The sequence below is a fragment of the Podarcis muralis genome, chromosome 16 (assembly GCF_964188315.1).
Source record: "Podarcis muralis chromosome 16, rPodMur119.hap1.1, whole genome shotgun sequence".
In the NCBI taxonomy this organism is placed as follows: Eukaryota; Metazoa; Chordata; class Lepidosauria; order Squamata; family Lacertidae; genus Podarcis; species Podarcis muralis.
Window position 1 is genome coordinate 29,415,750 of NC_135670.1, and position 16,631 is coordinate 29,432,380.

General features: G+C 45.8%; 1 protein-coding gene across 2 annotated transcripts; it reads right to left on the bottom strand.

Moving 5' to 3' along the window:
* Nucleotides 1-1,446: 1,446 nt before the first annotated feature.
* UFD1 (ubiquitin recognition factor in ER associated degradation 1) lies at nt 1,447-16,155 on the bottom strand. Of its 2 annotated transcripts, XM_028709621.2 has the most exons (12): nt 15,801-16,155; nt 12,928-13,060; nt 11,111-11,143; nt 10,111-10,232; nt 9,124-9,254; nt 7,273-7,345; nt 6,931-6,999; nt 6,041-6,106; nt 5,599-5,646; nt 4,149-4,237; nt 2,445-2,526; nt 1,447-1,571 (listed from the first exon to the last, which is right to left on the bottom strand). In XM_028709621.2, exons 1-12 carry the CDS (start codon nt 15,801-15,803, stop codon nt 1,497-1,499), a joined length of 924 nt encoding a protein of 307 aa, XP_028565454.1. In that variant the 5' UTR covers nt 15,804-16,155; the 3' UTR covers nt 1,447-1,496. The 2 variants fall into 2 exon arrangements, with proteins under 2 accessions (XP_028565454.1, XP_077776916.1); XM_077920790.1 differs by lacking the exon at nt 15,801-16,155.
* Nucleotides 16,156-16,631: the final 476 nt, after the last annotated feature.

Consider the following 16,631-nt stretch of genomic DNA (forward strand, 5'->3'; position numbering starts at 1 on the left):
AACAGTCTACTAAGAAGTAAATATTGAGTTGAATGGAGCTTTCTCCCAGGTGGCCGAGGACAGGATTGCAGCCTAAGCGAGTCTTTTTTTTGGCTTCACTGGTTTCCCACTGTACTACCAAATTTTACAGTGTGTCACTAAGGCCCCACATGGCAACTTAGGCATAGTGGTGTAATTGCCTAAGCACTTAATTTAACTCAGGGGTAATTTAAGGCCAGGGGGCCGGATGTGGCCCAATCGCCTTCTCAATCCAGCCCGCGGATGGTCCGGGAATCAGCGTGTTTTTACATAAGTAAAATATATCCTTTTATTTAATAATAATAATAAATAATTTTTTATTTCTATCCCGCCCTCCCCAGCTGAAGCCAGGCTCAGAGCGGCTAACAACATTTAAAATGCATCTCTAGGTTATTTGTGGGGCACAGGAATTCGTTCATATTTTTTTCCCAAAATATAGTCCGGCCCACCACATGGTCTGAGGGACGGTGGACCAGCCCACGGCTGAAAAAGGTTGCTGACCCAATTTAACTGCACAATGTGAAAGCACAACAGTACGGTGTGGCCATTTCTTCAGCCATCAGAAGGTAGAAATTTTGCTTTTGCTCATTTATGCTGAAACATTCATGGAGGATGAGACGATCAATGGCTACTAACCCTGGTGGTTATGGTTGTGGCTCCACTGTTTTCTGAATTATCAGTTGTTGGAAATCACAGGAGGGGAGAGTGCCGTTGCGTTCAGGTCCTGCTTACAAACTTCCCTTGGGCACCTGGCTGGCCACTGTGAGGGCAGGAGGCCAGACTAGATAGGCCTTTGGTTTAAGCAGGGCTTTTCTTTATTTAACCAGGACGACTATTAAGAAACCGTATCTTTACCATCCATTCCACATGCTTGTAAACCACTAATTTTATTCCATTTAGTTCTAGCTAAGAAACCTGCACCTGAGCTGTAACACTTCACAGTACAGGTCAGGTATCAAATGGCTGGATGTTCTGGCATAGAAAGGCATTCAAAGGTAAGAGTACAAAAACCAGTCATTCATACATGTGGTTTTGCTTCTGGCCCTGCCCAACACTGGCATGTGGGCCCTGGAAGGTTGCCCACAAGGCTTCCAAAACCCTGCCCTAAACTGTAAGGAAACCATGCCTTGTGTGGGAAGTTAATATACAAGAAAGCAACTTATTCAAGAACCCTTTGCTGCCATAAATCAAAAACAGCCTTCAGAAATCCACATTCTTTTCGTGTCTCTGCTGCTCAGTGTTACCAGAGTTGTCTTCATCAACACGCAACTTACAATGTTCTACTAAGTAAAACCCACTGAACCACACTTCATTTGAAAGTGCAGAACCAGATTAGAATGTCCTTATGTTGCTTATGAACAAGAGTGCTGCCACCCCCCCCCCCCAATACAACGTCCTTTTACAAAAGAAAAGCTAAAATAAGTCAGGGACGCTGCAGTGTTATTTTATTCTTCCCGACCAACTCCTGGTTCCGGGAGCTACGGTTTTCTTCCTTTCTTGCGGAGTGACTGGCCTTCTCCAGAAAAGGCAATGAAGCGGCTTCCAGAGTCATCCTGAAAACAGAGGGGTGGGTAATGGGAAACATTACTTTATAAACTCACATTGTTATTCATTATTACACATGCAAGAAGTGAAGACCTGGGCTTTTCAGGCAGCGACCTGTTCAGGCACCATGAGTAGCTCCAGTTTTGCATTGATCCTGTGATTTCAGCTGAGCTGACTTCTGCTTATTCACTTATTTATTGAAAAGGCTTAGAAATGCCAAATTACACGAGGGAAACGAGTTTTAGGGTCTGTCTTGGGTGCAGTGCAAATAGCAGATGTATTGTGACTGACCAAGATCTCTTCCCCAGCTCTCTTGTCAGATTCTTTGGGTGGTGTTTTTAAGTGCTGATCTTAACCAACACTGCATGAACAGGGCTGGGTGGGGCAGAGCAGGACGGAAGAGAAAACATTCCACTACAAAGGTGGAAGGCCTTCTGCAAATGGGATGACTTCACTGGGGACAGAAAGGGTAAAGGTAAAGGAACCCCTGACAATTAAGTCCAGTCGTGAACGACTCTGGGGTTGCGGCGCTCATCTCGCTTTACAGACCAAGGGAGCCGGCGTTTGTCCGCTTCCGCAGACAGTTTTTCTGGGTCATGTGGCCAGCATGACTAAGCCGCTTCTGGCGAAACCAGAGCAGCGCACGGAAATGCCGTTTACCTTCCCGCTGGAGCAGTACCTATTTATCTACTCGCACTGTGTGCTTTCGAACTTCTAGGTTGGCAGGAGCTGGGACCGAAAACAGATCACCCCGTTGCAGGAATTCAAACCACTGACCTTTTGATTGGGAAGCCCAAGCGGCACAGTGGTTTAACCCACAGCACCACCCGGGTCCCTTCACTGGGGACAACCTCAAGTGAAAAAGCTACAGTTTTACTCACTTCTTCTACTTTCTTGACCAGCGGCCGAGAATTTCTGATGAATGTGATCTTGCCAATTTTGAAGTCATAGTTGGGAATCCCTCTGCAGAAGAGACAAATGAGGTACATGTGCTTCATATATTCGTTTCCCTTCTGCCTTATGGAGCCAGCTCACAATTTATAGAAAAAAGATTAACATCCAAATCAAATCGAGAAAAAAGCATGAAGTTAAGGGTTTGCTCCTGCTTGGAAAGAAGGATTTTTTTTTTTTACTTGGGTTCTAATATTTTTTAAGCTGGGGTGATGAGAGGACCCAAAAACAATTCAATGAAGACTGAGCATGCTCAGAATGTTGACTGATGGTTAGGCGGGTGAAGGAGAATGGAAAAGCTGGAAGCCGGGAACAGGATGGGGTCTCCTAAAGGTAGGCATGGCCAGCCATTTGGCTTCTGAAATGTTCGACAACTGAATCACAGCTTCCAATTGGTTGCAAGAGCTTCCTACACTCAGTGGAAGCTGTGTTGGATGTTCAGCTTCTGAAAAATGTTCGAAAACTGGAGCATTTACTTCCAGATTTTCAGTGTTCAGGAGCCAAATCGTTCGAAAATGGAGCCATTTGGGAGCCAAGGTTTGACTGTATATAGATAGATAGTGAGATGATAGATAGATAGATAGATAGATAGATAGATAGATAGATAGATAGATAGTGTGCTTCAGAAGCCAGGTCCAGCTGTCTCCTTTTGCTTGGCTTCTTCTGAAAGAGTAATTATCCCCCTCACTGGTTCCTGGTGGATCAGCAATTTTAAACACATAGCTTCACAAGACATCTTTAAGTCATAGGTTGATATCAGATGGAGTTGTTGAAACGCATTATCCTAGCATGTGCGAGACTTGCCGCTGTAAACAAATGAGCCAGCCTTTCCCTGTTTGGTGCCTTGCAGATGTTTTGGACTGTGCATCTCATCACTCCCAAACCAGCACAGCCGAGGGTGAGGGATAAATTAAAGTTTTAGTCCACAATATCTGGAGGGCACCAGGTTTGGGGAAGGTAAAGTCACCATATTATCCACAGTGAGAAGTGTTGTGACGTGGGGCTTCTTTAGCCTGCTGGACAGTGATCAGAGAGGACCTGGGTTCAAACAGGGTGACCTTGAGCTAGTTGCTCATTCTTAGCCTAACCACTAAAGACCTGCTTCTACACACCCTTCTCTGTCCTTCATCCAGACAAGCAAAAGGGATGAATACACACATTCTAACCAGGCAAAAATGCTCAGGAGGTGAAGCAGGGACCCATAATGGGGTGTGGCCTGGGGAAGAGTTCTAAGGGCCATATAGAGACGCTTGGGGGCCACATTTGCCTCCTGGACCTGAGATTTCCCGCTTCCGACACAGCTGCTGTTTCTTTTCTTCCTTTCCAAGCCATGTTATGACACTCCAAGCGAGAATATCCAACTCGCACAAATACTGAAGCCATGGCAATGCTGCAGACAGAGATGGAAACGGCCCAAGTCATTTTACTGTTCGACAGTGGAATTTGCTGCCAAGGAGTGTGGTGGAGTCTCCTTCTTTGGAGGTCTTTAAGCAGAGGCTTGACAACCATATGTCAGGAGTGCTCCGATGGTGTTTCCTGCTTGGCAGGGGGTTGGACTCGATGGCCCTAGTGGTCTCTTCCAACTCTATGATTCTACTTGGAGGACACACAGAATTGCGTCAAGGCAAACCAACCTCCTAATGTCTTCTGGTTTAATTGGAGAAGGATTTGGCTCGACGCCTTTCTTTTTCCCGTCCAGCCTGTTCCCAGATCCTGAAAAGGCCTGCAGGGATAAGAAAGGTACAGTCATCATCATGAAATCATCACCCTTGTAAAATGGAGCATCTCAAGTCATGGCCCGCGTAGGATGATGCCTATATCCACCTGAACAGTCCTGATCCAATTTATCCAAGAAATACCCAGAGGCAGAAACTAAGCAGAAAAACAACAACAAGAACTCTACTAAGGATTATCTTTGAAAGGCTGCCTATTAGACTGCAACTGTTCTACAGTTTGGAAAGGAATTATATCTACCGTACTTTACCGTGTGTAAGACTAGTTGTTTTTTTTCTACTGAAGTATTATGTTGAAAATCGGGGGTCATCTTATACATGGGTAGTGCTTAGGGGTGACGTGGGACTGGGGTGGTTTTGATTGGGTGTTGCTGTGGCAATTGGACGGGCAATAGGCCGCTTCTGCTGGCAAGGGGACAGACATTAGGAGAGGCACAAGTGTTAGCGTTGCCCAGGCGGGTGAGTGATTTTCGGCAAACCCCCCCCCCAAAAAAAAGCTCAACAACTGTCATGGGACTGTCAAGGAAGGCCTTTGAGTCGAGGGGGGGGGGAGACAACTTTTCAGAGCAGGAACAGTCAGAAGAAAACGGTCAGGACATGACGGAAGGGGAAGAGGGGGAGAGCCATGAGGTGGCCTCAGCATCGCATAGGGAGCTCAGGGACAGTCAGAGAGCCTATGTCTGTGCCTTTGGCACAGGAAAGGAAAGGGTTAAAGTGCAGGGATCAGAGACGTCCCATGAAGCTACCCTGCCTCTTCTGTTGGAGGAGAAGCGGGAGAAGACCACTCCCTGAATCTGAACCGGACGATTCGGATGCATAAGTTGTACTGTGTTGCTTGTACATATGTAAAATAAAGAACTGTAAATACCTCTCTGAGTGAGCAGAGGGTGCTTATTGCGAAGAGCATACACAAACCATCACAACAACTCTGTGCAATCTCCCCCCATTTTCTTAATTTTTAGTCCCCAAAATAGGGGGCGTCTTATACATGGGGCGTGTTATACACGGAAAAGTATGGTATATTCTGAATCTGGATTCGCAACATGCTGCAAGTCTTAGCATAAGTGAAACATTTCAGTGGGTTCACTGGAATATCTAAGCAGCTTCCTTCATATGGGGCGATGCAGAGGGTGTTGAGTCCCCATTTGTGGGATGTTTGATATCTATTTTTAATCTTTGTGTTTGTGAGTAGCTTTGAGTTCTTTTTCAAAATGTTTTTCTATGTGCTCGAAACCGCCCAGAGTAGCTGGGGAAACCCAGTCAGATGGGTGGGGTATAAATAAAACTGTTGTTGCTGTTATTTCTTAAAAAGCAGCTAATAAATATAGTTTAATTAATCAAAGAGACTTACACGGAATCCCAGGTCACCCACGTAGCCGCTATGGTCTGCCTCCACATCCTGGAAAGCAAGCGGGGAAACAAGTTGACTTGTTTTACAATGGCTCCACAGCACTCTTTCTGCTCAGTTCTGGTGCTCAGAAACAGTGGAGGTGGAATATATCCACCGACAGTGAACTGGTCTAATCCTTTTCTAAAAACTATCCAAATTGGTGGCCATCGCTGTCTCTTGTGGGAGTGAGTTCCACAGTTTTGTTAAGAAATCCTGAATCTTCCAACAAAATGACCGCTCTGTTGACCAACTCAATCAAGAAAATGAAAAGCAAGGAGTAAATCAACTCGACAACCAGCTTTATCAATTTATTTGTTGCATTCACAGCTTCTTCTGAGTGGGTTTTTTGGGGGGGAGGGGGGGAAGCAAGTAAAAAGAGAGAAGAATATACAAGGCCACTTACTGTGGACTCCTCGTGCTGTGTCTGTCTTTCTGGTTCTTTGTAACCCAAGGGTGCATCAAAATCCACCTGAATAATAATAATAATAATAATAATAATAATAATAATAATAATAATAATAATGTATTTATACCCCACCCATCTGGCTGGGTATAGAGTCAATATCAAATTCACAATCAGGGTAAGAAACAAGAACAACATGCCTAAGAAATGGCTTCCTCCCTTAATCTGCCAAAGTGGTTTAGCCCTTCCCCAGAAGTAGAATTAAAGCTATTATTCCTGCAGCCAGATTTCACGGGATCCTCTGGAACCCTTCTCAAGACCATCAGTCGTACAATGGGAAGGGAGAAGGGTTTTGATGTTGTGCAAAATTGTAGCTCCTTCCTCTGCAAGAAGATCAAAACAGAGGAGGGGATCCGGTGGGCTTGTGGTACTTGGGGGGGGGAAATGCAAAAAGCAGCCCGTGCATTCTGCATTTGCATCCTGAATTTTGCCTCTGCAATTGCATTTTGAAGTTTGAGGCCTTTAAAAGCTGCAAGGCAGGACCTGCAATCCAGCTGTGTGCATTGACGGTTTTTGCATCATTCTGCTAGAAACACCAGATGCTTTTTCACTTCCGGACAGTCAGGAGAGATAATGGGTTTACAAACTTGGTTGCTGTTTTTAAAAGTCTATAAAAAAATTAAAGTGAAACATGGACGGAGTTACTAAAAACTAAATATATTTTAATGGGAATGTGAACCCATGGGAAATGGCTGGGGGAGGGGGGGCTATACTGGAACACTGGCCCCTGACAGCTTTCCACTGGAGTAATGTGGCCCTTGACTTAAAAAAGGTTCCCAACCCCTGTTTTAAGCGGTCAGTGAGACTGAAGATGCCCATCTCTCACTTACATTCATGTCACACTCTATGATGGACACAGCTTTGTCGGGTTTCGTCTCCATCACTCGAAGCTCGTAGATCTAAAAAAAGACAGCCGATTTCATCATCAATATAATCTCTTATCAAGTTGCCTTACCGGTCTTATAACTCTGCCCTGCCCCATGCCAGCTCTCAAATTCAATCCAATGCCTAAAAGTCACCTACAAATCCACTTAAAAACCAGTAGACAGCCCTGGATGCATTATCAACTGCACAGATAGATACATGCACAAGTTTCTAGATTATGATGCCCAATCATTCCCTCCAGGGCTCCTCGGGTATAGCTTATTCCGCTTTAAATGGCGATGTATTACCTTTTCATTGTAGTTGATGGCTATAACATCTCCGGTGGTCAGGCAAGCGAAATTTCTGAGAGCGTTTTCCAATCTTTACAGGATGTTAAATTGAAATACAAACCATGCTGGTAGCACGCTACATCACCAGCTGCTTTTAACCCCCCCCCCCCATCTCATTGAGGCTCCCTCTCTCCTTCAATTGTCACCTGGCAGGCTGCCATTCCACTGGGCTAGAGCAGAGGAAGAGAGGTGAAGCAGGAAAACTTCACTGGGTCTGGCTCTGTCAGGCTCCTCTTCTCCCTGAACAGCTTTCTATTCTAGCTGGTCATTATATGAACCAGTGCCTGCGCTTGCTTGGTGTGTCCCCCCCCCCCCCCATCTTCCCTCCTCACTCGTTTTCCTTTTGTTTGTTTGTTTTAAAAAGATATTTATTAAAGTTTCAAAATGTTACAAAAATAAGAAAAAGAAAAAAAGAAAAAAGAGAATACAAAGTACAGAAAAATAAAAACAGTTAAAAACAAATCAATCTTTCCATATCTTGTCTTTCGTTTGCTTGTTTCCCTGACCTCCTCACACCTCCCTTTTTTGTATTCCAGTTCAATTAGTTAATTCAGCAAATCCTTTCCCTCTTTGTTTTTATCTTAATCCTTTATCTTAATATATTATAACTTTAGATTATCACCTGTTAACAATCCATTTTTACATATTCCTTTATAACACTGCTGCTAAAAACCACTTAACTTCATTCCGACATCATTCTAACATTCATTAATTTTGCAATATTTCTGTAAATAGTCTTTAAATTTATTCCAATCTTCTTCCACCGACTTCCTTTTGTGCTATGCCTGTTGGCAGGGGGGGCTTACTCTTTATTGATCTTACGCTAGCCACACTGGGAGCCTTTCTGACTGCAGAGCGGGGGAAAGATGCTTGAAAATAAACAGACACCCAACTTCCATGGTGCAGAAAATCTGCTTTAGAATAACATGGCCTGTCAACTTTCTCCTACATCTTATTCTCATAAGATAAACTCTCCCCTCCTCAGTCTCCAGCTCATGGCATGTTACCAACTTTTGGAAAAGAGACACACAGATCGCTGTCACTGGCGTCCACTGCAAACTGAAGTCAGTGAGGCTACATCAGAGGAAGCTGTCTCTGAACTGGCCCTTGTTCATTTTCAGATAGCACCTGTTTCTGGAGCCCAGGGGCCACCTTCCCTCCTAAGTAACCTTCTGGAGCTGCGTGCCAATGGCAGGCAAGGCCAGAGGGAAGACAATGCAACTCTTACCTCTGTACACTCAGAGGCTCTGCCAATAACAATAATAATAATAATAATAATAATTTATTTATACCCCACCCATCTGGCTGGGCTTCCCCAGCCACTCTGGGCAGCTTTCAACAAAATGTTAAAATACAGTAATGCATCAAACATTAAAAGCTTCCCTAAACAGGGCTGCCTTCAGATGTCTTCTAAAAGTCTGGAAGTTGTTGTTCTCTTTGACATCTGGTGGGAGGGCGTTCCACAGGGCGGGTGCCACTACCGAGAAGGCCCTCTGCCTGGTTCCCTGTAACTTGGCTTCTCGCAGTTAGCTCAGCTGGTTAGCACATGGTACTGATAACGCCAAGGGCCGAGGTTCAAACCCCCACATGGGTCACCCAGGCCAAAGAAGAGACAGGAAGGGGTGTGGCCTGGGGAGGAAGTGCATGCTGGGAAGAGCTCCAAGGTCCAAATGGACAGCCCTGGAGAACCACATTTGGTCCTGAGGTTCCTTACTCCCTTGTTGGAAAAAGGCAATTCATCTTCCTTCCCTGGGGCCACAGCTCAAACCACCCTCTGCTGCTTCCCCTGAGGTTTAACGAAAAGGATACACTGCTTTGGGGTTGGTGATGTCAAGGAAATCAGGGCTCTGCGGCTGAAATTTGGAGTACGTCGCCACCTGCAAGTTGACGCTCTCTACCTGCACCAGGCCCCCTTCCTCCAAGAGCAAGTTCTGCATCATCTGTCAAAAGGAAACAAAGACAGGTGCTCAAATGATGTCTTGGGAGACACTCAGAGCTTCCTGCAAAGAATCCTGTGGCCTGTATAGTGGTACCTTGGGTTACAGACGCCTCAGGTTACAGACTCTGCTAACCCAGAAATAGTACCTCGGGTTAAGAACTTTGCTTCAGGAAGAGAACAGAAATAGTGCTCCAGCGGCGCGGCAGCAGCTGGAGGATTCATTAGCTAAAGTGGTGCTGCAGGTTAAGAACAGTTTCAGGTTAAGAACGGACCTCCAGAACGAATTAAGTACTTAACCCGAGGTACCACTGTAGTTCGTTAAGGTGCTGAGAGTTGTCAGGAGACCTTAATTCCCTCTCACAGAGCTGTAATTCCCAGAGTTCCCTGGGAAGAGGGACCAACCAACTACTCTGAGAACTGTAGCTCCGTGATGCGAATGTACAGTCTATCCGCAGTTTGTATGAGACATCAGCACGAGCCTGTGCTATAGTGAAATATTTTTTTTAAAAAAATACCGTATTTTTTGCTCTATAAGACTCACTTTTTCCCTCCTAAAAAGTAAGGGGAAATGTGTGTGCGTCTTATGGAGCGAATGCAGGCTGCACAGCTATCCCAGAAGCCAGAACAGCAAGAGGGATTGCTGCTTTCACTGCGCAGAGATCCCTCTTGCTGTTCTGGCTTCTGAGATTCAGAATATTTTTTTTCTTGTTTTCCTCCTCTAAAAACTAGGTGCGTCTTGTGGTCTGGTGCATCTTATAGAGCGAAAAATACGTAATTAAAAAAATAAGAGGATAACTCATTTCATATAACCCTTGTAGAAGTTTTAAGTTGAGAAGAGAATCAAGGTGTCTACTTACCCAGTGTGGAAGGTAACAAATGCCTTCGTCGGCCACAAACTCAAGCACGCCACAGTGCGTCATCCGGTCGGAATTTTTATTTGTCAGTTTAAACAACATAGGATAGGTGATATTAAGCCGGCCTAGGGAAAAATGGGGGTGAGGGGAGAAGCACTGCATTATATCAAATAGAATTTTATTGGAAGCTCGCATAAAGAATCTTGGACTGTGAGCCTACACTTGCTTAATTGGGAGTAAGCCTCGCTGAACTCACTGCAGAGAATATTTGAGGTCACTGGAAGAGTCAAAATGGCTTCAGGATTGCTCTCCTGTACTATTTCAGATGTGGTTTATATATTTATGTATGTATTTGCCTTGTAGATTTATGAACACATGATTTATATATATATGAGACCTTAGACTTTCTATAACAGTTGGGTATATAAGGGGGTGAGAAAACATTTTAGGCATCCTGGTCCCTAGCTGTATAGGGCTTTGTACACCAGTAGCAGCCCCTTGAACGAAGGCTAGTACCTTATTGACAGCCAGTGCAATTAATTCAGTAGCAGTGTAATGTGGTGGCAAGAAAACAGAAAAATAGTTCTATCTGAGCACCATGTGACTCTGGAGCAAGGAGAAGTTGGGACAAGAGGTGACCATTATTGTGCCTTTGTACATCCTATAGGATGGAATGTCAAGAGGAAATAATTGTAGCGTTACCATAGGAGCAATTTCATATATGTCACCAATCGAAAATGCTTATTGGCTTCTTACTGATTTAACCAGCTACAACCTTAATATTTAATTGGCAGGTCAGGACCCACAACTGGATTGTGGCCTGAACCAAAGTGGGGCACGATGACAACTGTTTGCTGTCATACAAATACAAGATTAAAACAATTAAGATGAGGGTCTCTAAACCCCTGTCTCGATTAAAGGTGGGTCGGAAAACACTGAAAACACTTGCAGTGAGAGAATATACTTTACATCTTCATAAGTACGCTGAATAGAAGATACTCACTGAGTTGATCCAAAGCAGAGGGTGGCATAATTACTGCGAAAAAAGGAAATTAACAGTAAGATTAGGTATGGCATGGCAATGGAAAACAAGCACAGGAAAATCAAGACGTGTACTTTAATACGAGAATATATTCCTTCGTTGAATTCCCGCCCACAGACATTAACACAAAGAGAAGTTTATCCAGTGTCCTATGTCATAACACCTAGATTTCCTTCTCCTGATTCAGAGCAGGGGGTGTGAAAACCAAGAGAGTAAGTATCCTATATACTACACATTTCAGTGGGGAGGGAGACTCAACACGAGGCTACCACAGGGATGGGGAACCCCAGGCCTGTGGCCCAAATGTGACCCTCTAGGTCAGGTGTGGGAAACCTGTGGCCCTCCAGACGTTGATGAACTAAATCTCCCTTAATCTTTGCTGAGCTTGCTGGTACTTGCAGTTCATCAACATCTAGAGAGTCACAGGTTCCCCACCTCAGTGCTAGGCCTCTCAACCTGGCCCTTAGGTTGAGCCCTTAGCCCTCTCCCCAGGCTACCCCTCTTACTGGATGGAATGGGTCCTTGACCACAGAAAATACCGTATTTTTCGTCCCATAGGACGCTCCGTCCCATAGGACGCACCTAGTTTTTTTTGGGGGGGGGAATAAAGGAAATCCCCCCCTTTATTTCGCCCCCAAAAGCAGGTCGGGGAAACCGAACCAGGTCAAGGAACAGCGGGATGGCGGCGCTGCGCCTCCCTGCTGTCCCCCGAGCTTGTGGGGCTGGCAGATGTGTTCCCGAAGCGCCGGGAGCTCTGCTTTCAGCGTGCCCAGCGCTCCGGGAAGCAGGCTACTATCCGCAGCCTAGACAGCCCTGCGGGAACTCCCGCAGGGCTGCCTAGGCTGCGGATGTCTTCCTGAAGCCTGGAGAGCGAGAGGGGTCGGTGCGCACCGACCCCTCTCGCTCTCCAAGCTTCAGCGAAAGCCTGCATTCGCCCCATAGGACGCACCCAGATTTCCCCTTCATTTTTGGAGGGGAAAAAGTGCGTCCTATAGGGCAAAAAATACGGTACCTCTTGCTTATGTGGAAAGATAACAGAGAGGGTCATCATGTGCATGTGTGTAGAAACTATCCTACCATACAAAGGCAAAATGTTACATTCATTGTTCCATCCACTTGTGCCTCTGGCCTCACCCAGAACTGCCATGTGAGCCCTGGAAGGTGGTCCAGAAGGGAATGTGGCCTTAAAGGTAAAGGGACCCCTGACCATTAGGTCCAGTCGCAGACAACTCTACAGCACTCATCTCGCTTTACAGACCAAGGGAGCCGGCGTGCAGCTTCCGGGTCATGTGGCCAGCATGACTAAGCCGCTTCTGGCGAACCAGAGCAGCGCACGGAAATGCCGTTTACCTTCCCGCTGGAGCGGTACCTATTTATCTACTTGCACTGCATGCTTTCGAACTGCTAGGTGAGCAGGAGCAGGGACCGAGCAACGGGAACTCACCCCGTCGCGGGGATCCGAACCACCGACCTTCTGACCGGCAAGCCCTAGGCTCTGAGGTTTAACCCACAGTGCGACCCGCGTCCCTAATGTGGCCCTTAGACTTCCATAATCCAGATAATGCTCCTGAATCCCATTTTCTGGAAACGGCAGTAGGGGAGAGTGCTCCAGGATGCTAGACTAGATTGGCCTGATCCAGTAGGCTCCTCTTATGCTCTCTATTTGGGGGAGCTTAGCCAGCACGTGTTGCTTAATGCTCTTTCAAGTACCACCTCCTGCAAAACACAAAACCATCTAGCTCTCAAGAAAATATTCAAAAAGAAAAACGTGCACATACTCTTCCCGCCTTTCTCCACATCTGACCTGTCATTAGGTCCAGCAAGCATGGACACCGAGAAACAGCGGTACTGAGTCGAGAAGCGGTTCTGGAACACTCTGGGGATTGGGTGATCGAACATATTGAAAGAAAACTGGGGAGGAAAAACAAGAGAATGCATTAGAAGAGGCAAGTTATATATAGTCATACCTTGGGTTACAGATGCTTCAGGTTGCGTTTTTTCGGGTTACGGACCTGCTGAAATCCAGAAGTACTGGTACAGGTTACTTCTGAGTTTCGGGGGTCGTGCATGCACAGAAGTGCCGAATTGCAACCCGCGTATGCGCAGACACGCCGCTGCAGGTTGTGAACGCTGCGGGTTGCGAATGTGCATCCCGCACAGATCACGTTCGCAACCTGAGCGTCCACTGTATAATATGCTGCCATACTGAATCAGACAACTCGTCTATCTAGCTTAGTACTGTCAACTTCTGTGTTCTTCAACCTTGGGTCTCCTGGTGTTCTTGGACTACAACATCCATCATCACTGGCAGTCCCACATAGAGCAGATTACAATCATCCAATCTGGAAGTTTCCAGAGCATGGGAGCACATACTCACTGATGAGACAAGTAGGCCTCAAAGCAATATGCCCAGTTGTTCCAACCTTTTGTACACGAGAACCAAGACCTTGAATTGAGCTCTGTTGCTCACGTGGAGCTAGCGCAGTGCTTTAAGGATCAACCACATACAATTCTATCTTGCTGTCCCACTTGACAGCAGTATCCTGTACCAGTGGCAGCCTCCAGACCATCTTCAAGGGCAGCCCCACACAGAACGCATTGCAGTAGTCCCCAACAGTGAGGTTCTTAGAGCATGGCTGACTGAATCTGGGCTTTCCTGGGCCAAGAATGGTACACTGTGCTTTAAAGTTGTTGTCTTTATTATTTCACTTCGCAGAATTTCTGATAAGCGGCAGCTGTATAAATGTAAATAAATACATAAACAACAGCCCACAAAAGCTGCTCTCGTGGTAAGACTGCAATCTGCATATAATTTACCCTGAACCCAGGAAACCAGTCTGGCGACTGACTGGTTAAGATTCCTACTTGAGCTGGGGGCAATTTTTAGTCAAAACTCTCTTTTGCTATTTAGTTTTTAATGGGGTTTTTGTTTTTCCCAGCCTTCTCTGGATCTTGCCTGCTTGAATCTACTGTCCGTCGCGCAAACTGCTGTTACGGTGCTGTATACACACAAAAGTAAAATGGGGACTGTGCTGCCGCAAATCTAAACCTTTAAGTGGGTTGGGCATGACTTGTTCCATTTAAACATACTGCTGAGGTGTGCACTTCAGCTTTCGCTCATTGTGGTTTTCACCCATGTTGTCGCTTTACTCTTACTTTGCAAGGCACATGTACATAGAAACCCTATCTGCAGTCGCCGTTGGCTGTAGCAATAAAATAAAATACAACATACCGAGGAGAGAGGGAAATGCTTAGCTATACAGTGGTGCCCCGCAAGACGAATGCCTCCCAAGACGAAAAACTCGCTAGACGAAAGGGTTTTCCGTTTTTTGAGTCATTCCGCAAGACGAATTTCCCTATGGGCTTGCTTCGCAAGACGAAACGTCTTGTGAGTTTGTTTCCTTTTTCTTAAAGCCGCTAAGCCGTTAATAGCCGCTAAGCCGTTAATAGCCGCTAAGCCGCGCTTCGCAAGACGAAAAAACCGCAAGACGAAGAGACTCGCGGAACGGATTAATTTCGTCTTGCGAGGCACCACTGTACCAAATACGTTCTGGAGGCTCAATTGTTGCTTTATTTTTACTGTGCAAGGCATAAGCGCATAGAAACCCTATTTGCATTCACCACTGGCCGTAGCAATAAAATAAAATAAAATACAATATATTGAGGACAGAGCAAAATGCTTAGCTATACCAAATACGAGAGGCTCACGTGGACGCGGATGACAGAACTTGACACATCATTCTTCATCCGCAGATAAGACGGGTGAGCCGATAGGCTTCCTTTTGATTTTTGTTTTAATCATAAACAACAGCAACAACTGAGCAATGTCAGAAAGTCAATCAAACAACAGATCTTATTCTTAGTGCCCCTGCTAAAAGATTTGCAAGGTTTTTTGGGACTGTATATTATTACCTGAGTGGAAAAATGTGAATCGTCATCGCCCCCCCCCCCATCATCCTAAAAACTTTTCTTCGAGCTACCACAGAACTACAATGGGGTGTGTGTGTGTGTGGGCTCAGTTTCGTTTTGATTTTGTTCAAACTGCTGTTATTTTTTACCTATGTCACTTTAAAGTGTGATATGAACGCTGTATACTTAGCTTTAGATTTTGATTCAGGTGGAAACTTTCCCATTTTGCTGTGTATTTTTTGATGTGGCTAAATAAGTCTTCTGGGAAAACAACTTTGTCAGTGGCTAAATTCCTTTTCCTGGCACTCAAGTGTCGGAAACGTATAACTGAATGCTTTGATGTGGGTTATCTGTGAGAGGTCTAGTACTGTGGCCCTACCTTTTTATGTACCCCTGTGATGTTTTAGTTTATAATTCTGTATTGTGTAATGTTTATTTCTGACCATCGGTCGAATAAAGGAAATTGTTGTTGTTGATGTGGCTTATTTATGACTTTTGTAATGATGTAAATCTTGTTACGCTGTAAGCCGCCTTGAGCATTGTTTTTTAACTGTGCAAAGGCGGTATACAAATAATAAATGATGATGATGATGATGATATGTGTGTGTGTGTGTGTGTGTGTGTGTGTGTGTGTGTACTTTTGCAATTCCTTACAGCCAGGATGACTCTGCATTTCCCACCACCAACATCCAATATTAGTCCCCCTCCAATCCAAAGAAAGACCCCCCCCAAGGCCCCCTACCATGATGGTGGCGTCTCCTCCTCCTCCTCCTCGTCCCCTTTGCTATTGACAGGCCTCCCGCAGAGGTCTCCTCAGGTGCCGGGGAGCTCCAGCCAACTTGCCTCTCTCGAGGCCGACAGGAAGCCTCGTGAGGCGCCGAGGGAAACGGAGCGAAGGGCGGTCGGGATAGGGCGGAATCCCTTGGGCTAAGGGGGAAGCGGGTGGGGACTTCTTCCCCAGGGGCTGGAAATCAGCGACCTTTACTCAAAAGTATTCGACACCCGATAAGCCGGCATTTCCGTGTGTTGAAAACCTCAACCGGATCGCGCCCCTCACGTTCGTTCGGGCATTAACAACAACCGCGACAAAAACCACATTTCCCAGAATGCCATTCGAAGGCTCGGTCCGCCAAGGTTTTGTTCCGGGTGAAGTTCAAATGAAGGGGGGGCGGGGAAGGCTCTCGTGTTTTTTTCCTTCTTTTTAGCGTCTCGTTTTTAATTTCAACTCTTTTTTTAAAATCACAGTGTTGTGGGCTCAGTTTGGGGTTTTGTGAGGCGCTTTTTTGGTGTATTTATCAGCCCACAGTGTAGGAGGACGTTAAAGGGAAAGGCACTGCCCGAATCAAACATGGCGACCACGGTGTTGCTTGGCCCTACAATGGAAAACTCCGGCTCCCTCCTTCGGGTTTTTCCCCCCTCCCCTTCTAAAACGAACAAAATGGTGGATGGACACGCCCTCTCTTGTGACCAAAGAGTTGTCAGGTAAGACACGGAAGTGTTCTTCACAATCCTCTCTTCCGGTTCTCATTAGACCTCTTGCGGGCCAAGGTTAGCAGAAAGCGGTTATGCCTCC